We start from the raw sequence: 25614 nt of genomic DNA, 5'->3' as shown, positions 1-25614 counted from the left end.
ATTGTCATCATAAATTAAGGGAGGGTGAAATGGAAGCATTGGGCAAGGGAGTACATTTATTCCCCAACTTCATTATCAGGGAAGAACTCTGTGTATGTAGTGTTTTCACTTTGTTCCCATCATCACATTGACTGACACGTGATTTTGTTCACTTACCATTTAGGTTGAGAGTTCACAGATGTTTTAGTTAAGATATTTTAAAGTAAATTCTAAATGATCAAGGTACCTTGAGTTTAAGACTTGGAAAAAATTAAGCCACTTTATCCAGCCAATTATATACTATGTGTGGTAGCAGAATTTGGTATGGCAAAAACATAGAAGAACTTTCCTTCTACCTCTCCCATTCTCTCCCTTCCCTTCTTTTTTTTCAAATGGTACATTTTTGTATGTGTGAGAAAACATAATAAACAAAGAAGCCAGCAAAAAAAAAAAACAAAAAAAAAAAACTTGAAAATCATCTACCATCTTAGCATTTAGCAAGAATCACTATCAACATTGTGAGAAATATGTGTCTAGGCCTTTCTTTATATGTAATAAAAAATTAAAACAATAATGATAATATTTACATAGCACTTACTCTGTCAGGTGCTTTTTTAAATGGTTTACATTTAATCTGCCAAAGAGTCCCACGAACCAAGTACACTATTATCATCATCCCTGATACATGGAGAAACTGGGGTAGAAACAGGTCAAGTGACACGAGTAAGGTGATAAGGGTAGTGAGTGTGGTGAGTGTGAGTGGCAGAGCTAGACTTTGCTCTCAGCCAGCCTGGCTCAGGATGACCTTTTCCTAACCGCTCTGTTATACTGCCTCTCACTGTGTATATTTTAAAACAAAAATGGCATCATATTTCACTTCTTACTTTATAATTTTTTCACTTAACACATTGTAAACTTTCCCCCATGTTATCATGTATTCTTCTATGGCACCATTTTTCCTGATTCTCCCTGTGAATCCTTCTAACAGGGCAGGCAATCATGTCTTTAAATGATCCCCTCTTGTGGATCATGGAGACCGTGTCACATGGCAGAAGGTTGTTTAATTGAGAAATTTCTGTCTTTGTCCTTGAAACACTAGCGTTCCAACTAACTCATGTACCAACTTTGTTTGAAAAACAAAACAGATTGCATGTTGCAAGACAGAGCTGCTGGCAAAATACTCCATCGTGTCAGATTTATACAAACCCATCTCCTGTGTATTGCACCATGTCCTAGAAAACTGAAAGCCATGAAAACAAGTGCTCATATTTTAAGGAACTCAGTGACAGCTGATAAAATATTGCATTTTCTGTAGCAGTTTTTACATAAAGCTTCCACCTTAAAGAAATGGATTTGATGGGACTAGGTGGTAATTTTTTAACACGAGCAGTGACAAAATAAACACCATCTGTTAGTATTGATTTATTCTACAGCATTCTCATGCTGGGTGATTTTATTTCACTCTTTTCAGAAATGGTTAATGACACATCTGGTAGTCAGTGAAGGTACACTTTGGGTAATTAACTGTGGTCATAAGTTTACACAAAATGCTAACAGAACACTTTTTTTTCCTTTCTGTTATAACCAATGGGACATGTCTGAGTCCCCAGCTAGTTACTCATTTTAAACCTTGTGCAGAATTATCCGTTTGGCTGTAGTTGAACTTGTGGAACAATGTTGTGTTATTTTGGATGCTCGGAGAAGCAGATAACCAAGACAGGAATAGATATGCTAGAGATTTATTGGGGGAAACACCTGATGATTAAAACGGAGGTACAAGAGAAGGTGGGGAGAGGCTTCAGCTGGCAATGTGAGCCTGACACCAGTGACAGGAAAGTGGGAGGGAAGGAGGATGGGGTAAAAGAGCCCCAGACTACAGCTAGTTCTAAAAAATGTCAGCCAGGACAGTGGAGAATCCAGGAACCACATTTGTCTAGCAGAGCTTTCCTACATTCCACAGAAATGGGACTGAATTATTTTATCCACTGTGCTTGGTCATTGGCTGAGAGCTGTACATCAAATGTGTTTCCACAACAGGAGATCTGAGGGATGCACTTGCATGGTCACCACAAATATCTACCCAGACAATGACTCAGAGAGATGAGGTGACCACTACATTCATTTATCTCTCTGTCTTTTTTTAAAAGAAAGTATACTATTTTAAATGATCTCTCCTCTCCCAGTTTCTCCATTGATCTTCAGCAAAAAGGTTAGTATAATTGGAGAGGTGGGTCCTGTTTTGATTAAATTCTATCAGCTGAGGAGAAGAAAAGTGCTTCACACAGTTCTTACCTCTTCATCTGCTCTTAAAAAAAACTCTGAGGGGTTCTAATGCTGCTGCTGATTTTGCTTTTGGTGGAAAAGTGCTCCTTAGGTTTGCCATAATGCTTGGCCGTGAACCCAGGAACCCCTCCTCCTATTTGAACTGAAAAATCATCTGGGGATGGGAGAGGTGAAATTTAGGAAAGAACACATGCTTTCCAGCCATTCAAAACCCAAAACGTACTTTGAGAGGCAGAAGGCAAAAAAATGAATGCTACATTATACAATCACTGTCTCTGTGCCAGGCCTTTATATTATCTTCTTCCTTCATTTTGACAACCTTCTGAGGTAAGTAGGGTTTGTGTTGTTGGGTTTGTTTCTTTGTTTTTAACAAAAGAGGGAAACGAAGTGCAGAAAGATCTGGTGACTTTTCACTGGCACATAACTAAAAAACATAGATCGGGGTTTCAACCTGTTCTTTCTCTGTTTTTGCCGCATTCACATACAGAATAGATTTGCCAGAATTTCTCAGTTCTACCAGTTACTTTACTTGTGTGGGAAGCACTTCTAATATTTGTACAGATATCTTTCTTTACATCCTGAAAAGGGCACTGAACAGAGAGACCTGCATTCTATTACCGTTTCTGCTACGAAATAGTTGTGTGGCTGTGAATTAGTTAAGTTCTTTGGGCCTTAGTTTTTCCCTCAGTAAAGAAAGGAGATTAGGTTATAGATAGTATTTACCAAACTTCAGCCATTTTCCATCACCATGATTTGTGTAACATCTGTAAGACCACCTATAATTTATTTGCTTGATATAAATGAACTTATTTACAAAGCAGAAACAGACTCACAGACATAGAAAACAAACTAAAGGTTACCAAAGGGGAAAGGAGGGGGAGGGGTAAAGTAGGAGTTTAGGATTAACAGATACACACTACTATATATAAAATAAAGTAACCAAAAAGGACTGACTGTATAACACAGGGAACTATATTCAATATCTTGTAATAACCTATAATGGAAAAGAATCTGAAAAGAGTATATATATATATATATATATATATATATATATATAAAACTGAATCACTTTGCTGTACACCTGAAACTAACACAATATTGTAAATCAACTATACTTCATTTAAAATCAAAACAAATTGCCCCTTTTAATGAAAATGTATTTGAAGTGAACACATTACATCATTGTTTAGAATGGAACACCAGTATAGATAACAAGTAGAATTTTATATGTTTATAACTTTTAATTGAATATATTTATTTTATATATATCATATATACATATAACTATGTTGTCATATACATGTACATGCCATATATATTTCTACGTATATAATGTAACGGATATGTAAGGAATGCAACCTGTTAAAGAAATGCTAGCAACCAACTGAGACTTCCTCCTTAATTGATGTAATCAGAAAGTTTGATGGAAATTTGAAAACAGAGTATTTCTAGTGAGAATGTTCTAGAGATCCAATGTAATTTGACACTTGCCCCACCTAATATCATTTTGTGGAGGGCCAGTGTCCTACACCTTGGGATACACTGGAAAAAAGATTTGTAATAGCCATGCAATCGCATGCACCTGTGATTTCCATTCTCCACCTTCACCTACCTCTGGCCTCATTTCTCCTCATCTTTTCAACTGCAAAATTTGTAAGAACTAATCCTCTGACTGCAGAAATATTGTCTCTGCATCTTGGCTCACAAGTGGAAAAAAAAAATAAGACCTGGGACAGATAAGAACAATTCCTCCTTGTTCTTCTGGGAAGGTTCAAGAGAAGGAAGTAGACAGAGAGAGATAGGCAAGTAGTTAAGCCCTGACGCAAGCCACGGTGTGTCTTCCACCAGCCAGTATTTCCCCAATGAAGGTCAGGTTAAAGTCAATAGTGTGTGATGAGGATGGAGCTGAGTACATTGACCAAGGGTTTTCTGTTCTATCAAATATCTCCAATCCTATTGTGCTGCCCCAACTCCCAGTCACCTCCACCAAAACTTAATTCTTTACTCCATTTTATCTTATGATATTTTGGAAGGAGCCTGGACATTGCAATCAAAGAGAGCTGGGTTCAAATCCCAACTCTCTGCCACATCAGATTGGAGAAGCATTCAGCGGCTCTTGGTGGGTGGGAGAACGGGGCGTTCTCCGGGGGATCTCTCAGGAGATGATAGAGGAGGAGCTTCACAGGCAGAGGAAAGACAGGCAGAGGGCATCCCAGTCCTGGTATCCAATCTGAATCACTGTCCTTTCCACAGGTATGCACTGTGCAATGAGCTATCTGTCCTAACTTCTGAACCGCAGTGGATCTGAAATCTGAAACTGTGTGGTTAATGTCTCAGCTATTTTTCTGGCACCATTTGGGAGAGGAGGATACCTCTTTCTTCACCCTCTGCCTTCCAACCTAACCGTCTGCCTTCCTGATTCATTGTTGGGAGCCCCATCTTCCTTCCTGTTTTACCACCCTCTAATGCCGCTACCTGAAATTCTCTCATTTATGCGTAACGTCTACTTGCTTACTGCTGTTCTCCCCTCACTAGAGTGTAAGACAGACTTTGTCTATCCTGTTCACAGCTTGTTCTCAGAGTCTAGCACAGTGCTCGGCACAGAATATTAGGTCAATGAGTATTTACTGAAAAGTCGAATGAACTGACCCTAGGCATTGACCCCATTCACTCTAACTTACCGAATTAGCTCCTAATTCTTTCTGTGCACTGCCATCACCCGGGGCTTTGTTGGAAACACACTTTCCAGATCATCACTCCTGGACAGTCTGATTCAGTTTGTCTTGGGTGAAGCTTAGGAATCTGTATTTTTATTAGCATCACAGGTGATGAGACACAGCCAGTGCCTGGACAGCTAGGTGGGAATGACTCCCTTGTGGAGTATTACTGAAGAAAGAACTTCATTGTCGGCACATGAAGACACAGTCTCCTGTATTGAAAGCAATTAATTAAGTATGCATTTATGATTTTTAAAATGTATACCTCAAAGGCTTATCCAGTTTGTGTATGTGGTCTGGCAGACCCAATTGTATTTATTCATACCCTGTTTGCATTATGGTAGGGAGACCAGCTGTTGAGTCAGGTGCCTCTTCCCCAAGAAAAAGATCGTTTAGGTTAACAAATAAAATGGTGAACTGCTGAGAAGTTGCCCAAATGGCCTTCGGGCTTTCTTCTAGAATGACATCGATACACTGTAGCATTGTGGCAGATGGACCACAGTGTTGCAGACTCACATGTGCTGGGGAATGAGGCCATTTCGAGTTCTTCCACTGGTCCCCTCAAGGGCTGTCTGGTTGGTTTGCATGTATCCAGTTGGCAGGATGGAGTAGAAATTGAGAGCCCAAGCTTCAGAGTGAGACAGCTCTGGGTCTGAATCACAGAATGGCCACTGATTAAACTGTGATATGGGGCATTTTTCATAGCCTTTGTGAGCCTCGGATCTTTCGTCTGTAATTAGGGATAATATTGTCCAACTCATGGGTCTGTGATGAGCTATAAGTACAGTGCACTGGGCATTTTGTATATATGGTGCTTAATAAATGCAAATATCATAACCTCTGGGGAGATTAACTCAGACATTCCATTGCCGGAAATCACCCTACCAAGGCTCCAAAGTCTAAGAAATCTTGTCCTCAGTGATCAAGAGAGGGACCAGCCAAAAAGTGCTTAGTTGCATGTGGAAAAAGTGCTAATAATGGAACTTTGTTAAAAAAAATTCCTCCTCCAAATTTCATTTGACACTTGCTCTATGAAGTTAGGATTTTAATTAAAAATTTTAAAATAGTTACATAATTTTCCTACAAGATGGATTGGGTTCCCAGAAAAAAAGTTGGGCTTGATTCAGATGACTCAAAAATTAATTTCCTAAGGAACAATCTCAATTGGTAAACTGAGCAGTTGTTACTGGAAGACCAGGTAACTGTCATATGCCAGCGCAGCACCTGATGCCACTCTCCCTCACTGTCATCAACCTTTTAAGAAATTTCTAGGCAAAAAAAAAAAAAAGTTGGTTAATGCGAGTTACAAGCATGAGTTGGAGTGAAGGGACCTGGGGTTGGTGGTGGAAGAGATATAGCTCGATATTTGTAGCAAAACCAATATACAGATAGACTTTAATGCTAAGAGTGATTTATACGTTGATCTCAAAGTATACTGACTAGCACGTCCACAGTGCTGCAGTGGCGCCATCATCACCGTGTAGTTATGTATGGGAACATCCCTTACTGGGGGGTTCCGTTTCCCCAAATATTTAGCTTAAGTTTGAAACTAAAGGAATCCAGAACAATCATCCCTTTTCACTTGTAAAAGTAACTTAAATCATGGAGGCAGAACAGACTAATTTGTTGAATGAACTTTTTACAATTCCATTTATTTAAGATTTTTAGACAGGCGCCATAAACCTCAAGTTGAGATTTTAGTATTCTCAGAGGTCTGCAAAAATCATCAGCCTTCTAAATCGACATCTCTCCCGAGTTCCCCCTGTTCACCCTACCTCCTTTGCGCTCGCCCAGTTCAATTTCTCATCCCAGTTGAGCCCATTTTACAATCTTGTGAGCCTCGGGGCACATGGTAAGACAATTGGAGAGTGATGGTTCTCAGCTGTGCCTGCTGAGAATACTGGAATCACCTGGGCAGCCCCACGAAACTCTGATGCTGGTTAATTGGTTGAGGGTGTGGCCTAGGAATGCAGCTTTTAAACCAACCCTCCCACCACGTGATTCTCAAGCACAGCCAGGAACAGAACCACCGAGAGAGGAGCGTCCCTTTCCCCAGGACTAGAGGTGACTCAGGTATGTTTTTCATGACTAACTTTGACAAATTTGTGGTAAATTATGCCCCTGACTGCTTTTAGTAACGGCACAGTCTCGTTTTCATGGGAGATGATGATTTTGTGATGAACCTATTCACTGTTTCACTGCTTTGCTTTGCTTCCTTAGTATGTGGTGCTTTAAATGAACTTAGTGGTTGGAGACTTGTTGGTGCCGACGGTGCTTGCTAATCATTTTTTCCTTCCCCACGCTTTTGAGTATTGGGTCCCTTCTCAGTCTCTGGGTGTACGTGAATAGCTGTCATTAGCCGTGGTAAGTGAGTTAAGTGAAACTAAGTATAGAAGCTCACTGAAACTGGACTATGTAATTACATTGTTCATCGGAATGGATTTTAATATTTACATGGAGAAAAAAAACATCATCACATGTAGATAAATAACCCATTTTTCACAGAACAAGAGCAAACAGCCACCAAACTTAACTCTGTAGATTTTCCTAGGCAGGCTACATCTAAGAGCCAGAAATTTGGATCTATTACTTTTTACTATATATATTTCTGTACAATATTTATCTACTCTTGCTTTTGATATTGTCATTCCCCAAAGGGATACACACTTTTCTCAAGCTTTATGACTTTTTGTGGGACTCAAAACCCCAGTCTTAAACTACACTCATTCACAGAGCAGAATTTTCCAGTGTGGGAGCTACATATACCACAGGTGGTAACAAGATGATTTTAGGTACAGTACCGGATGTGGCATTAAATAACTTTGGATCACATAGGAGAGGAGACAGAGCTTTTCTTTAAAAAGCCAGATAGTAAACATCTTAGACTTTGCAGGCCATACGGTTTCTGTGGCTACAGCTCAGCTCAGCCATTTTATTAGCAAAACAGCTGTAGACAATTCATAAGTGATAGGCGCGGCTCTAAATAAACCTTTTTTTATGGATGCTGAGATTTCAGTTTCATATAATTTTTCCATGCCATAAAATAGTACTCTTTTGGTTTTCTTCTGCCATTTAAAAATGTAAAAATCATTCTTAGCTTTCTGTCTGTACAAAAATAATCACCGGGCAAGTTTGCCAAGTCCTGCCATAAGGGAAGCCTCTGTTTGATGATTGACTTTAACATTTCTCTAAAGCCTTTGAATTTCACTGTTTAACAGAGTTAGAAGTTGAATGTTTTATCTCTTTGTCAGACAAGACTATTTAGCTAGAACTGAACCACGCTGTGTTGAATCCCTTAAATTTGATTTTTAAAATTACCTTATATTCATGTCTAGTTAAGTGGGTTTTTTCCATTTAGAACAGTGATTTTTAAAATGACTTACAGAAACATACTAAGTAGAGAAGAGTCCAGGTGGTACATGATTGGCAATGATCACGAGACATGTGTGGAAGGGTTAATATTTGGGAAAATGCTATCCAGGTTTGAGTATCTGTCACTATTTTCTTCAAAGGAATACCTGTGTTTCTGAAAAGAACAAACAAAAACCTTACTATGTTTCACCACAGCTCATGATATTTTTTAAAAAGCCCCCGATTAAACACACAAATCCCCCAGCCACCTATTCATATCAGAGCCAGCTGAGGGATGAAAACCAAAGTAAAATAAGGTTAAAACTTGAGATGACTCTTGAAATACACAGAGCAAGAGTAGTGGAATTATCTCTCCGGAATCATCTATGGAAGAGTCCGACATAATCTCATGTAGTTTCTTACCACACGTTTTATCTTAACACTTACCACGTTTGCGTGATCAAGAGCCAACTGATTCATCTTTATCCAAAATGGTGACTCTCCCTTTCCTTTGTATGAAAGTACAATTGGGATTGTAGAATAGGGATTGGGAGGTATTCTTTTGAAAGAGAGCCGACTAAATTTTCTAAGCAAAAATAACCAATGACTGCGACTACAAATGTTTCCATTAATGCAAAGAAGGCCGTGCTTATACCTGGTACCACGTTCTCTCAGTACATCAGCTGCAACAGGCGCTAAGTTCTCTCCTAGCTTCTCCTCCTGCCACCTCTCTGAGCTCTTCCCTCATGTTCCACCTCCTTGCCTTTCCTTCTCACTCAGCAGCCAGTAAGATCTTCAGTAAATCAGCCCAGGGCCATTCCGCTTAAAAACCCCAGGAGACTCATCACTGCCCTGGGGACACCCACCATCCAAACTCTCCAAGGCAGCCAGCCAACCAGGCCCTGCGCCATTCCATCCCTGCCATTCTGGGGCCTCAGCGCGTGCTCCTTCCTTAGTCCAGCCCCTGACCTTCCTTCAGTGCCTCACCCTTGCCCGGTTCTGTCCTGCCTTGGAGTCTAAAGCAGAGACGCTGTTCCCTCCATCTCAGAGTTGCTCATCCTTGGCACGATTGACATTTGGGTCAGGCAGTTGTTGGTAGTGGGAGGCTGACCTATGCACTGCGGGATATTGAGCGGCATTCTGGGCTCTCCCACTTCGATGCCAGCAGTATCACCTCCCCACAATTAAAGCCAACAAAAATGCCTCCGGCTGGTGCCAAATGTCCCGCCACTTGAGAAGCACTGCTCTACCAGGACAGTGTCCCTTATTTCTCCTCTTCACCTTTTAGAGCTCAGCCTGCAGTTTACTTCTATAGCCTCCTTGACCCCCACTTTTAAAAATGGTTCCTCTGATTTGAACCTTTCATTCCATGCTTCACTTTTCCTGAGGAGTACTTGTCAGTTATAATCATGGATCTGTGATGTGTTTATTAGTTTAATGTCTGTTTGTTCCCTAGACTATAAGCTTCCTGAAGGCATGCTAATTTGTTCACTGACTTATTCCCAGCACTTATCACAGGGCCTGGCACGTTGCAGTATATCAAGAAACAAATTTCCAATGAACAAAGTCAAAGTTTCCTTCCATAACCCTAGTCGCCTAAAACTGTGCTCACATAAACACCATCCCCAGCTGCTATGATTCGGGTTTCTTAACACAGAAAAATAAATTTTCAGGAGCTCTAGATATAATAACCCAACAAATTATCCCTCTAAATGATTAAATTACTCTCATATTTAGGGTACAAACGAGTGCCTTTATTGTTGACAAGAAAATGCACCTAACTCCAAATGCCATGGAGGGAAATTTCTCCTCCTCCCTTTTTCTCATTGAGCTGATCTGTGTCCAGATCTGATTAACCTGAATAGGCAGCCTCTCCACGCAGTAACGTGAGCTGCATTAAAAGCCCTTCTTCTCCGTAATATTTCTTTTACCAGTACCCTCCCAGATTTTGTGGGGTTTTGTTATTGTTGTTTTCAGTTTTGTTTTGTTTTTACCTTTGGAGTTACCTGTCAGTTCAAAGTACTGCATTTCTTTCTATAAGATAATGGCTTCTGGTCACGTCCTCATATTTGTGTCTCTCAGAAGCCCAGCTCACCAAACACTGTGCTTTACTGTCCTGAGTGACTTGACATTTTCCAACTGGACCATCATATCTGTCTCTCCATTGGGCTTTGGCCACACTGTTCCTTGTGTTAGAACATTCTCACCCAGTACCTTCTCCGAGAAACAATCCCTTAATTCCCAAGATTTATCTGACATCTTTCCCACCCACTTACCTGGCCCCCGATCTTCTCAGTGCCATTGCGCTTAATACACTACACTGCAGTTGCGTGTTCATCGTCTGCCTCACCCCTAACATTGCTTGGAAATGCCTAGTGAGAGGAACAGGAAAAGGCTCCTATAAATATTTTCTATAGGAATTAACGAAGTACCTTTCAAAATGGAAGCCCCCTGAAACTGAAAATCAATTCTCTTGTTAGCTAGTTATAAAAGTCCATGTTTGGTTAGGGATAGTGAAAAGAAATATATCTGGCTATTACCAAAGACTGTCCTAAGTACCTACGAAGATCTTTCAAAACAGAGATGGCACATATGTCAAGTCCTTCCAGTCAAAACTTAGAAGGCTTGAGAGGGTCAACACTCTGGAATACTGTGCTGAGCAGGATTCTGAGGCCTCATTCAAGCTTAATAAAAAGAATAATTGGATCCATCAGCAAAGTGTTACGAACATCAGGCAGGGATGTGTAACATCCAAACTCTAAAGAGGTAACTAAATAGTAAAAGAAAAATCCTAACAAAAATTCTGCCTCTTTTACCTAGTGTTGAAATCAGAGGACTAGCACTTGAAGAGACTTCCTTAGACATCCCTGAATCTAATCACCTTCTTTTATAGATGAAGCAGCTAAGGTCTGCAGAGTCAGTACGATGGGCAAGCCCCACAATAGCAAAGATAGAACTAGAACAATGCCCCGCTGATTATCTGTCTGAGAATTCTGACCCATGCTGAGTTCATGGGGCAACATTCCCGTGACATGGCTTGCAGTTGAAGAGGCTTCTGGATCTAATATTCCTCTGCTGGTGGCTGAGAGATGCAGACTAGCAGCTAGTAATAATGCAGCAATGATTTGTTTACTATCAACTTGAGCCAGGCTTTTGCTAAACACTTTGCTATGCAGTATCTTCCTCATCCACCCCAGCAATGCTCTGTGATAGAAATTATCATCTTCCCCAATATGCAAATGAGAAAACTGAGGCTTGAATGATTAACTAACTTGGGAAAAATCACACAGCTAAAAATGGAGAGAGCTGGACTTTGTACTCAGTCTGACTCCAAAATCACTTTGTCCTTTGAGGACACCTTGAGTTCTTCGGACCTCTTCACAGACATGATATAGTATAGAGACAATGAAATTTGCAAAGACAGTTGCTCTGAAACGATACAAAGAGTACTTAGGAAATCTACAAAAGCCTGTTGCTCCTTGATAGGAAAATCAGATGAAATGTGGACTACAGTATTTTCTTAAGTCTTCTAAGAATTGGAATGTGAAACTAGAAGCTATAGATGATCTGCGTTAAGATAAAAGTCATAAAAAGAGCGAGCCTTCCCTGGGGACTTACTACATGCTAGGTGCTGGGCTAAGTGTTTTCTAAACAGAATGACTTGAATCCCCGCAAACCTTGAGCAGGCTGGCATGTTCAGGTTGTGTACTGCGCGACTCCAAAGGGTACCATTCATACAAACGATGACACACACAGTGGCTCTGCGTGTAGGGCAGTACAATGGCTCTGCCTCTGAGGTGGGTAATATTATCCCACTTGCTGTTGAGAAGGCAGAGTTTCAGTGGTTGGTTCGGGCTTTGTGGAACTTCCCTAAGCTGAGCTGAGATTGTAACCAGGAGCGTCCTTCAGAGCCCTTGTTCCTCACTGCTCTTGGTACACTAGTATGCCTATAAGCATCGTCTCAGAAGGCACAGAAGCAGGCTGATTAAATCAGCATGGCCAAGCTTGCCTGGGTTATTTGAAATCGGTCTTCATAGGAACCACAAAGCCAGCTGTTAATGACTCGATACTATTAGCAGTAGATTGTGGATATCACGATTCAGCCCATGTTTTCAAAGCAAAATAAACAGATTCCATTTGAATATGTATTGATTCTATATTCAGTACCATTATCCTGCTTTTTAGCATAGCATGCACTGGGAAAATAAAATTGCTGTTTAGAAATAATACTTGGTTCAGCATCAGTACCCACGGTCTCTACCTTAAAGAAAAAAAAAAAACAACTAGTAAGTTTTTGGGGAAAACAATACATGAATTAATTTCGGTTCAAAAGAACAGCAGGGATTATTCAGGTAAAAATATTTATGTCGCTATGATGGAATTGCCACATTTAATCAGCATGACCAGTAGCACTTTCTAAACAACAGCTGCTAGAGAAATGTACACAATAAGTGTGGCAGTTCTGTGGAAAATGGAATTTTTGTATACTAGCTATTAGATTTTTTTTCCCCAATCATTACGTTTTTTTTCCCAATCACTCCCGCAGGATGTGGAGTTTTTGCATAAGTTGCAAATTCATGGTTAAATGAGGCACTTTTTTGACTTGGCAGAAGCTGTGTAAACATGAAGTTATGAATACTCTGAACTGGTTTGAAAGGTGGAACCTTAAACACCAGTGTTATCATGATGATGGTATTTTTTTAAATACTGTTTTCAAATGACTCTGCCGGAAATTAGCATAAGGTAGCAACTACTCATTCTCACTCTGTGTAGCTTCTGAACTTTCAATAAGAAGGAAGAATAACATGGACTCCTGAAATATAATGTCTGAGACCACTGGCTTTAGAATCAGGCTTGCTTGGCTTTGCTCCTCACTAACTGCATGTGAGATCTTGGGCAAGTCACTTAAGCTCTGGTCTTGTGTCCTCCTTCAGAAATAGGAAAGCTTCCAGCCCACATTACTGACTGTTATATGGGTTCACTGAATCAATACATGTATAAGGTGTTCAACAATGTGCCTGATTCCTAGTTAGTGGGACTCATTTTTTATAGCTTTTATAATTACTGTATTGTGGTATTCTCTGCTCTGCACTGAGAAAGGATCTGCCTGTATTGCTGTATAAATATTTTCTTATTTTAATGATAGTTGCTAACTTTTCATTTGACCTTTCCTTACTATTATATGTATGTTGTAATAAACTTGAACTACACTCAAAGTAAATAGGTTTCTTTCAATGTTATTATCTACCAGTTCCTTTTAGAGAATATTTGCTGTGGCAAGTAGAGGTATTTCCTGCTCTAATCAAACCACCAGGCTTATTCAATTTAAAGACATTTTCACAACATTTTGAACATTACGGCAGTTACAGAAAACTATAAAGTAGGTTCTCTGCCGTTGAAGAGATCTGGGGGAGGATTATTGACATCTTTTATGCAGAAGAAGAATCATCCTGAAATACCAAAGAAAGGTTTAATATACCTGTAATAACTGAAATGACATGCTGATTTAACTATTTAATGAGCAAACCCTGTGAACTCTGCCCACCCAATTCATTCGGCTACACAGTGAAATAAATGACATCTGAACTTCCACGTCTGGATGACCAAATCTCATAAACAACGTAAGAAAGGATAGAAGCACTTGGGTTTCAGTATCATGTCTTTCTTTGAGAAAGTTCTGTCTCCCAAGTCCTTCACACCATCACACTTGTTTATACACTGATGTTCTGGCTTGGGTTTTGCTTCCCTCCACGGTGCCATGTCCCTCATTGAATTTCACTTCGCTTTAATGAAGAAAGGGCTGGTTTTGCCACAGTGTGAAACCTTTCAGTGGTAAATGTTTTTCCGAGAACTGCTGTTTTTATTTTCTTCAGAATTCTTTATTTGTGCCCCCTCTCTCCCTCTCTCCTTCGCTGTCTGTCTTGTTCTTGCTTTCTCTCTCGCACACACGCACAAGGACAGGCAGACACACCAACATTCACATACCTCTTCGCATTCCTTCTCATAGCGTCATCCCATGCCCTGCAGTTGCCTTGGCTACAGTGAGTCCAGAGACTTCAAATCCAAAGCCATGTATAATATATGCTAGGGGACCCCTGCAGTGAGTGGTATACAGCATTAAAAAGGACACACTAAATCTTGACTTAAGCAACAAGTGAATTGGGTGTGATTCTTATTTGTTCAACGAAGAGGAGTCAACATAGGATTACTTTATATCATTTAGGAAAAAACAGGGTTTTTTTTTTTTTTTTTCCAGAAAAGTATAGTAGAAACCAGTGAGTACACTGAAGTAGCCCTAATCCTCCAGTTTTATAGTATCATTGATGTATTCATTTTAGGAAAGTTGTATCAACAACTTAGGTCTTTGGGTGTGATGTAGCAAATAGATTTCTCCTAGGCTAATAGGGGAGAGTAATAGGAGGTGAGGATTTGTTCCTCTCCATCAAAAGTCTGTGTTTTGCTGTTGCTGTTGTACATTCCCTCTCTTCAGCCCCTTCTCTTTGACAAAAGAGCAGATGAAAGGAATGGAGGGGGAAAAGAAGGAATGAACTGTTTGGCAGAGTAAGAGAAGGAATTCCTTGAAGTAAAAAAAAAAATGATTTTCAGGCAGTTCTGAAGTTGATCCCATCTGAGAACTTTGTGATGGAAATTGGCTGTGGAGCTCACCTACCTGGGGTTACTACGATTGAGGCTTTTATTCCCTCAATTGAGTATGGCCATGGTGTGGGATTTTGGGAACCAGCTGGAAGGAGGGTATGTCTTCCCCACTTACCTTCATGGGGTCATCGTCTCAGCCTCCTCTGCACTCTGGGCTCCTGTCTTGACAAATGATATTTATTTGTCACTACCGATCATTTCTCTGGGTACAGTCTTAGCCCCAGCTTTTATTGTAGTTTTCACAATTTTCTTTTTCTGAGAGCTAGAACCTAAGCACACCTCATCCAATAGGAGCCATCCTTACTAAATCATTTGTTTAATACAAAGCCCATAATGCAAAAACTAGTACTGTAGGTGGAGTCATTCTTTGTGTGGAAAAGTAAATGCCTCTGATTAAAAAAAAAAAAATGTTCCACCCTCATCCCTCACTACAGTTAGGAATATGAACTATATTCAGATGGAAGAGTTAAATGCCAATATTATGGGCTGCACGATTGAGCCCAGAAACAACAATAACAGGAAGGGAGAGGCAGGGAAGACCAGAAAGCTCAAGGAAAAAGAAGGCTTTGAAACAAAATTATAGAACTTTGTGTGAGTTAACTGGTTTTGCTTCTTTCTTTATTTTTTTTTTATTTTTTATTTTTTTAATAAATTTATTTATTTTTGGCTGCATTGGGTCTTTGTTGCTGTGCATGGGCTAACTCTAGTTGTGGCGCTACTCTTCGTTGCAGTATGCGGGCTTCTCATTGCAGTGGCTTCTCTTGTTGTGGAACGCTGGGCTCCAGGTGTGCGGGCTTCAGTAGTTGTGGCACGTGGGCTCAGTAGTTGTGGCTCGCGAGCTCTAGAGCACAGGCTCAGTAGTTGTGGCGCACGGGCCCAGTTGCTCCGCGGCATGTGGGATCTTCCCAGACCAGGGCTCGAACCCGTGTCCCCTGCATTGGCAGGCGGATTCTTAACCACTGCGCCACCAGGGAAGTCCTGCTGCTTTCTTTAAATAAATTTATTTATTTTATTTATTGATTTTCGGCTGCGTTGGGTCTTTGTTGCTGCACACGGGCTTTCTCTAGTTGCTGTGAGCGGGGGCTACTCCTCGTTGTGGTGCGTGGGCTTCTCATTGTGGTGGCTTCTCTTGTTGCGGAGCACGGGCTCCAGGCACGTGGGCTTCAGTAGTTGTGGCACGCAGGCTCAGTAATTGTGGCTCGTGGGCTCTAGAGCGTAGGCTCAGTAGTTGTGGCACACAGGCTTATTTGCTCCGCAGCATGGGGGAGCTTCCTGGGCCAGGGCTCGAAGCTGTGTCCCCTGCATTGGCAGGCAGATTCTTAACCACTGCACCACTAGGGAAGTTCTGTAGTATGCATTATTGACAGTGGGGTTTGAATAGTTTGAAATTGGTAAATGTTCCTGTTGAGAAACCATGTGTTGCTTTGAGTTTGCAGAAACACGTGAGGAAGATGACCCCTTGCTGTCCTGATGGTCTTGTGCTTTTTGTGCATCAGAAGGTGAAAATTGAGGACTTGAACTTACTTTCTTGCTTTTTTTTTTTTTTTTTTTTTTTACTTGAAGTATAGTTGATTACAATGTTCTGTTAGTTTCGGGTGTACAGCAAAGTGATTCAGTTGTACATACATATATATGTACATACATATATATATTTTTCATATTATTTGCCCTTAAAGTTTATTAAAAAATATCAAATATAGTTCCCTGTGCTATACAGGAGGACCTTGTTGTTTATCTATTTTATATATAGTAGTTTGTATCTGCTAATCCCAAACCCCCAATTTATCCCTCCCCAACCTTTCCCCTTTGGTAACCGTAAGTTTTTTTTTTTCCTATGTCTGTGGGTCTATTTCTGTTTTGTATATAAGTCCATTTGTATAATTTTTTTTATATTCTACATATAAGCGATATCATATTTGTCTTTCTGTCTGGCTTACTTCACTCAGCATGTTAATCTCTAGGTCCATCCATTTTGCTGCAAATGGCATTATTTCATTCTTTTTTATGGTTGAGTAATATTCCATTGTATAAATATACCACATCTTCTTTATCCATTTTCTTAATAGTAAATATTTAAAGGGAAAACTTTGTCCTAACACTTCTAGCAAGTATGGTTATCACGTTCCTGTTACATATAAGTGGAACTCTGCCAAGTTCATACTAGGTGATCATTTAATGCCAATACAAAACCAGCTAATGGGCAAACAAATCTTTCAATGAAGCAGAATAATTAATAAGATCTTGATTTACTATTCTCAAAATTGTAGAATAATTGGTGGATATCTGGGTGTTCCTGTTTTTTTTCATTCCTCCCCCCATTAGTTGTTCTGGATGGAATTTTAGAATATTTATGACTGCCTTTGGCTCTCTTTGGCATCCTCCCTACAATTTATCTACCTCTGTAGTAATTTGCTTCTGAATTTGAAGACTAAAAGACGATGAATGGCAAGGCTTAGTGTTTACTGGCTGTGGTAAGGAGGGGAAGTGTGGATTTTCCTAAGACTCCATTAGAATTAATTCATCCTGTTCAGGGTAGTTCACCAAGTGTATCCTCTGCTCTAACACTTAGCAATGACTTAGACTCATAATGCATAGAGGTGTTATTAAAAATACATCAAAACTGACAGCATGAATTGTACATGATAAACTTCTAGAAATCCTGGAACCCAGTGCCTGCACCCCAAGTAGAGTCCTGGGCAGTCGAACTCTGTATTCCGTTAGGCTTTGGGGTGGAGTCCAAACCAGACTGAAGGTGTGTGTGAGCATCAGAAAACGGTTTCTCTTGAGAAGCCTCCAAGCTTTGATAAAGGTCTTTAAGTAGCTCTGATTAGTAGAGACTCCCCATGAATTAGGGAAATGGTTTTCAGACACATCGAAAGTCAAAATATTAGCTTCAGTTTACCAAAGTGAAAAGGAGTGAGTGTTGCTCGGTTTTCTGCTCCAGCCATTTCTCTGCTCAGTGAATATGATCAGGAGTTTCTTGCTGTCTCTTTGGATTTTAACTTGTTGATGTTGAGAGATACAGTCTAGGGTTGGAAAGACAAATAGATTTTATCTAAAATTCTGATTCCTGTCGATTGATAGTAGCTGCCCAAGGTGTTGATTTAAGAAGATTATGATATCATAATATCTGGGTTCAATTAAAAAAAAACCATAAAAGAGTTGCCACAACTGAAGGGTGGTTTCTGCCACAAGGTGGGGGAGAGGAAGAGAGAGGAAGAAAGATGTACTGTATTATATAGACATATATGTATGTACCAAATGATCTAAAATAATTGTATATGCACTTTTAAGAGGTCACTGTAAGGGTGAAATTGCACAATATAGGTGTCAGAGACTGGCTAATTGTTTATCGACCTGTTGCCCCTTTCCCTCTTGGGCAGACAATGAAAATGCAATTTCAGCCTCCCTTGACGTTAGGTGTGTCCCTGTCCCTGAGTTCTGGAGAAGGGAATGTGTGTATAGAAGTGACATCATTTCCAGACACAGAAAATAAATCCACATAGGATTCTCCATCCTATTTCTCTGTGCACTGGCAGAAGGAATGGAGAGGACTTGGGTCAGAAAACCTAGAAGGGAGTGTGGACACGAGAAGGGGCCTGAGTCCCTGAATGACTGCATGGATCAGAGGCCTCCCCCAGCCCCTCCCACTTTTGCCTGCCAACCTGCTTTTTGTCCTGCCATGAACAAGAAATACACTTTTACTGTGTGGCGCCCCAAAAATCAAGGTTGGTTGCCTACGTTGACTCATACTGTGTATGTCAAAGCTTTTTAGAGAATGTAAAGCACACCGGAAGTCTAGATTAGAAATACAGGCAGGCAAAATACATGATTTCCCTATCCATACAAATTGTCTATTTTTATATCTGCTAAGAAGCTTTGCCAAAGCTTTCTTTCTCTTTCATTAAATGGGCATGTTGAACACACTTCCCTTCTTCCTAAATCGAGCTTATGCTTCAAACTGTCTGTCCAGCACAGCCCTCCCTGATGATGACAGTGTCAACATTTGAACCCAGGGGCAGCCTCCAAAACTACATGAGAACTCTCAGGGGAAATCTCAGGGGTAAGCAGAGAGGGGGCACTTCTCCCCTCTCTCCTTCCCCCCGGTACATACATCCTCGACTGAGTCACTTTCCTGCTTTGCAGTTCCTGTCTCTGCCGACTTGGGTTCACTGTGTGGCCTCCTCTAATCCCCAGGTTATTGGATCTTCTGCTCTCATTTTCTCCCCAGCACTTTCCTATTTAGGTTTTATAGAATTTATTTTTCCTTCCCTAAGTGTAATTTTTTGTATCTATCTTATTTGAATTTCATTTCATATAATCCCTCCGGTGCATCCAGGCCATTTTGGATTCTAAACGTGTTGTCTCATTCCTGACAGCTGGGTATTCATTGTAGAGTACAAATATATACTTAACTGTGATGGCCACACACTTATAAATAGAACGGTAAAACTACAGTGGAAGTTAGAAGAGATGGGAGCCATCCACGAGGCTGGTCCAATGGGTGCGTACTTGTTCTTGCAAATAAGGCAGCTAGAACAAATGGAAAACTGATTTAGCTTGCGTGTGCTAGCTCTCGCTCTCTCCCCCTCTCTAAGAATATCTTTGTCTCTGCATATCTTCCTCCCTCTCCTCTCTCTGCAGACCCATTTTTCTTGTTCCATGGTTCACGTGGCAGGACATGGCTGCCAACATCCCAAAGTTTTATACCCTCCACCCCATTTGAGAAATTGCCTCTGATTTTTAGTAGTTCAAAGTGTTAGAATGAGAGAGAGTGAGAGAAAGAATTCGAGAGAGAGAGAGAGAGACTCTTCTTGGTCCAGCTTGGTCAAGCATCCACATCTGGTCCAATAAACTCTAGCAAAGAGGGCAAAGTTATGGAGTGAAATAAGGCTCAGTGTTCCCAAGCCTGTGGATAAATGAAGGAGAATCATTTGGAATCGGGCACAGCCCCCAAAAGATCTACTTACGGAGGTGAAAGTGAATGGTAGAGGAACATAAAAGAATAAATGAGAGAAGTGAGAGAAACTGATTATAATTTCACTTCTTTGAAACCTGAAATTCAGAAGAGCCTGTGTATGTGTGTGTGTATATATATGTATAGGTATGTGTATGCATTTATACACATACAATACACTTAGTGAATACATACTATGCCAGGTACTGGAGGAGCCCTTGTTCTCAGGTAGCTTTCAGTCTCATGGGAAACACAGACACACAGACCGAGAAAAGTTACGCTCTTGTGAATGGTGGTCATGGAGCCCAGAGACCACTTACGAACCCAGGAAAGGAGAATGACAGGAAGTCTTCCCGGAGGAGTAGATGCCCGGGATGGCTCTGAAAGGCAGAATAGGAAGTGGCCGGATGAAGGATGGGTGAGCAGGCCATTCACAGTGGGAGGGATAACATGGACGGAGACAGGGCGGTGAGAAATAATATGGTGTATGTTCTGCGAAGGGTAGCCTGGAGTTGCTAAAGCATAAAGAGGTAAAGAGAGAAAAGCAGTAGGGAGGGAGCAAAGGGCACACTTTAAAGAACTTTGCTGGCCCGGTTCATAAGTCCAGACATTAATCTAAGGACATTGGGAAACCATGGAAAGATTGTAAACCGAGGAGTGATACCACCAAACTTGTGTTTTATATAGATCACCCGGCAGAAAGCTGGAAAATGGATCTGAGAGGAAGACGATTTGGGAGACAGGGAGACTAGTTAAGTAACTATTGCAGTGATTTGGGGAAAGATGGAGAGCTAAACTAAAGCAGAATAACATGAATATTCATGACTTCAACAAATAGATATTAACATTTCTTATGTGCCAGCTACTGTGCTAGATATCTTCCATGGGCCATCTTATTCAGTCTCTAGAAAAGACCTATCATGTCAGGTACTGTTATTGCAGGTGAGAAAGCTGAGGCTGAGAGAGAGAGATTGCCACTTATTGGCTATGAGACTTTTGGCCAGGTAAAGGCAATATTTAAATCCAGGTCACTCTGACAACAAACTTCAGTAATTAACCACCATCCCAATGGTAATAGTGATGAAAAGGAAGGAGACAGGTCAGAAATATTTAGGAGGTATAATTATCCGGACTGCATGATGGACCAGGTTTAGGGAATAAGGGAGAAGAATTCGCCCAGGATAACTACCACGTTTTGAGCCTGGATGTCTAGGATGGTGGATGCAGAAGGGCTGGATTTTGTTCATTTTTGAAAAGGGCCTTTGATATTCATTCCCACTGAAATCCATCACCTGGAAACCAGTCATTTGCCAACATCACTCTCCAGACCCTTGGCCCTTCCATATTCTGTGGCTAGTCAGTCGCTCCAGCCCTCCTGGCCTGGGCCCCTTGGCCAATATTTCCACCTGTTTTACAGTTCCTGAAGTCCCTTTGTCCCCTGACCTTTCCACCGTACCCACCTTGCTAGTCGCTTTCCTTGGATCAAACTTACTGTCCATTTACCCTGTGCCAGCTCATGGAAAGTCATGCAGTGATCCCTGCAAAAAAGCAGCTGGGTTTAGTGCTCTCACTCACCCTTATCCTTTCCTCCTTCTTCCGTCAACCTCCCCCTCCTGTTCTACACTGAGCCCCTCTCCTTAGACCCTACCCAGACACCTGCTCTTTGCAAGGTGAAGTAACTTGGCCACTGACTTAGGAATCAAGGTCATGTAAGTTGAGGTTGCTCAACTAAGCTGCCCACACCTCCACATTCATTATGATCCATTCTCCTCTCTCCACTCTTATTTCAGAAAAAGAGGTTGTTTCTCTTCTTGCCACCAACTGAAACTTGATCAATTGTGTGAAAACTACTTTTAATACATTATTTAAAATGTGTGCACCATGCAAATTCAGGTAAAGTTATTTATCCTCTCTATGTAAAAAAAAATAGTATTGTCATCATTAGCAGAGCTTCCGTCATCTCACAACAAACTATGAGAAGGGCTCAACTTTCTTCATCCTTACCTCGGGTCAGGACGAAGTAGGTTAACCTCCAGTCAACTAGATTTTAATTAACCCCAAAATGATGTTTCGCTTCCGTTTCTAAGCCTCGGCCAGTGAATTACCAGACAAAAAATAAGTTTAACAAGTAAAGAAAGGCAAAAGTTGTTAATATCTCAAAAACTAGGTTTTTTACTATATATTAATAAGCGTTAAGATGCCACCATTTTTAAGATTTTTTTTAAAAAGGGATTTGAGGGAAATTAAATGCATAAATGCAAATTTAATCCTGATGTCAGAAATGTGAATGTGCAAATGTGTAGAAAAATTGGATTTTATAAATACTATGATACAGTAAGTTTTATTCCTAGAATTATGCTTCTTTTTACCTAGTGCCTGTAGCTAAGTCTAACTTGGTCAGTTAGAAAATTCTTAGGCCGCAGTGCCCTCTGTTAAAAATTTTGCTGTATTTTTTGTCTTACAGGGAAGTAGTATCTGAGACCCACGATAGCCATTTCTCTCTTAGGTTAAGAATTGTTTTTTGATGGCTTTGCTCGAGGATCTTTTTCGAAAACATGAACATACCTTCAGTAAAGATTGAAGCACCACAAGGAAAGAAAAGCCCATAACTTAGGAGGCTTTTTGGAATATGGAATAAAACATGAATCTAGACATAAGCAAATTAGGAGACAATTTTCAGTGTTCTACCCCAGTAGGAGTTTAGTGGAGAAAACAATTTATTTGCTCTAAAATGACAGAATATTTCTCAGCAAACAGCCGTATGTGTTCGTGTGTGCATGTTTCCCTTATTAAATGGTAAAATCACTCTAGCTCTGGATTTTAGTGTCTTCCTGCTGGAAGCGTCTGATTGCACAAATTAAGCCTAAGACTTAGTCTGGGCAAAAGTATTTTGCTGTCTCGTAGGCTCACAGTTAGTGCTTCTATATGGATATATATACTTCTGTATACATGTATGTATACGTTTATATATTTTAACAGCATTTTTAAAAGGATACAGTGTTTGAAATGTTCAGTGAATGTTTGTTAGAATGCCTTGAATTCCCTGAGCCTATGCCATGTTTTCTATCTTCCCATGGAGATTTTGGTTTTCTCTCTCTTCTAAAATAGCCTTAGCTGGTGAGAGGTACCAACTCGACAGCCTAGAAGTCAGGAAGCTACTTGTTACTACCATCCTGTAGTACTGCCTTTGGGTTTCTGTGCCACAGCTGGCTGAAAGAGCTCTAGTTCCAGCTTCCTATTTAATTTGGCTGGTACTCTCTTCCTGGTAATCACTTTACTAGCTTGCGCATAGGGTACTGATCTCATGGACTAAGCACACACACAGCTATAGGCGTGCACACCCAAACATGGGCACAGACACATGCACTCACAGGCAAATATACATGTATACGCACACACATACACATGAGTATCGTGTACATGTGTGCACATGTGCATGCATGTGTGCAGTACACACAACACCTATGCGTGCACACCCACATATATGTGTATGTGGTACACATGCATGTAGATGCATACACCTGCATGTGCATGAACACACATGCACACACAGATCCAAAGCCCTTTTCCTCTTACCTCTCCCACCTAAACTTTTTCCTTTGTTCCCTTTTTTAAAAAATTTTTCATTTTATATTGGGGTATAGTTGACTTACAAAGTTGTGTTAGTTTCAGGTGTACAGCAAAGTGATTCAATTATACATATACATACATTCATTCTTTTTCAGATTCTTTTCCCATATAGGTTATTACAGAATACTGAGTAGAATTTCCTGTGCTGTAGTAGGTCCTTGTTTATTATCTATTTTATATATAGTAGTGTGTATGTGTTAATCCCAAACTCCTAATTTATCCCTCCCTGCCCCCTTTTCCCCTTTGGTAACCATAAGTTTGTTTTTTAAGTCTGTGAGTCTGTTTTTTTTTTTTTTAATCTTTCTTTTTTAAATTTTTTATTTATTTTTGGCTATATCAGGTCTTAGTTGCGGCACGTGGGATCTTCGTTGAGGCATGTGGGATCTTTCTTTGTCGCGTGGGCTTCTCTCTAGTTGTGGCGTGCAGGCTCCAGGGCACGTGGGCTCTGTAGTTTGCGGCAAGCGGGCTCTAGTTGAGGCACGCAAGCTAAGTAGCTGTGCCGCGAGGGCCTAGTTGCCCCGCGGCATGTGGGATCTTAGTTCCCCGACCAGGGATCGAACCCACATCCCCTGTGTTGTAAGGTGGATTCTTTACCACTGGACCACCAGTGGTAAAGTGTTTTGTAAATAAGTTCATTTGTTTCATCTTTTTGTATTCCACATATAAGTGATATCATATGGTATTTGTCTTTGTCTTACTTCACTTAATATAATAATCTCTAGATCCATCTGTGTTGCTGCTAATGGCATTATTTCATCTTTTTATGGCTGAATGGTATTCCACTGTATATATGTACCACATCTTCTTTATCCATTTCTCTGTCGCTGGACATTTAGGTTGCTTCCATGTCCTGGCTCTTGTGAATAGTGTTGCAGTGAACAGCGGGGTGCATGTATCTTTTCGAATCATGGTTTTCTCCGGATACATGCCCAGGAGTGGGATTGCTGGATCATATGACAACTCTATTTTTAGTTTTTTGAGGAACCTCCATACTGTTCTCCATAGAGGCTGCACCAATTTACATTCCCACCAACAGTGTGGGAGGGTTCCCTTTTCTCCACACCCTCTCCAGCATTTAGTGTTTGTAGACTTTTTGATGATGGCCATTCTGACCAGTGTGAAGTGATAGTTTTCTCCTCAACGTCCCCAATATTGAGACTCTTTTGAGGTTATTGTATAACTCATTGCTGTTCAGAATATGATATTTCTACAGATGAGGCCTGGATTTCTCTTTTTACAAGATCACTGAACAGTCCTATGCACCAGTTATGGAAGTTTTCATAACCCGCCTAAGCAGAAGAAACATCAAATCATTGAAGCTTAATCCTAAAGAAACGAGGGTCACCTTGGCCTTGCCTTCTGACTTGGGCTGTCTGCGTTGTAATAAGTGAGGGACATGGAACTGAGAGCTTTCCCACAGCATCCTTCCCTAGATCCAGGGTGTCAACACACACAGGGATTTGTAAGTGTTTTCTACCACTTTCCCTGATTACTTCTTTGTGGGGGACATTGGTTTTCACATCCCATCACTTCCCCGGCGTTCCAGGGTTCTTTGCGTTAGACTGATGAGAGAGGCGTTGAGAGTTGTTTCTCCTGCTGGGGCAAGAAGTGGCACGGATTGGAGGTGGCTTCATCACGCCCTGTAGATCTTATCTCTGCTCTTCTGCTTTTGTTTCATGCATTGAGAAAGGGCACACTGGGTCCGACCTCTGCTAAGTCACTGTGGAAAAGATTGGAAACAAGAAGAGGAAGAGGATCGTGTCTCTTAGTTGAATGCTCTGAGTTTATTGACTCCTCTCTTTCTTGTTGTGGGTAGACTTGGGCTTCCCAGGCCTCTGAGCTCAGGATTCTGTGATCTGTCAGCTTTCAGGTCAACAAACCCCTGCCAGGGAGGCTCCTGAACAACAGACAAGTGAGAGGAACTGACTTTTGTAAGAAAATTGGACAAAGTGAATAAACTGCTTAGGAGGATTTACTAGCCCAGTAGAGGAAACGTCTACCAGCTCAAATCCCATGAGATTCTTGCAGTATTTTCCCAGT

The 25614-nt window shown here is 40.8% G+C and overlaps 1 protein-coding gene and 1 long non-coding RNA gene across 2 annotated transcripts in view; one reads left to right on the top strand and one right to left on the bottom strand.

Annotated features, from left to right (window-relative positions):
• Window positions 1–25614, bottom strand: part of LOC309658278 — a 953833-nt gene that overhangs the window by 874767 nt on the left and 53452 nt on the right. The window lies entirely within an intron of this gene.
• Window positions 6922–25614, top strand: part of TENM2 (teneurin transmembrane protein 2) — a 591699-nt gene continuing 573006 nt past the window's right edge. The window contains exon 1 of the mRNA XM_082456392.1: window positions 6922–7052. Coding sequence (XP_082312518.1) covers window positions 6947–7052 — 106 coding nt within the window. The 5' untranslated portion in view covers window positions 6922–6946. The remainder of the gene's footprint in view (window positions 7053–25614) is intronic.

Source organism: Balaenoptera physalus, assembly GCF_965194825.1.
Source record: "Balaenoptera physalus genome assembly, chromosome: 3".
Lineage (NCBI taxonomy): Eukaryota > Metazoa > Chordata > Mammalia > Artiodactyla > Balaenopteridae > Balaenoptera > Balaenoptera physalus.
The sequence above is the reverse complement of the archived record's forward strand: the minus strand, read 5'-3'. Positions and strand labels throughout refer to the sequence as shown.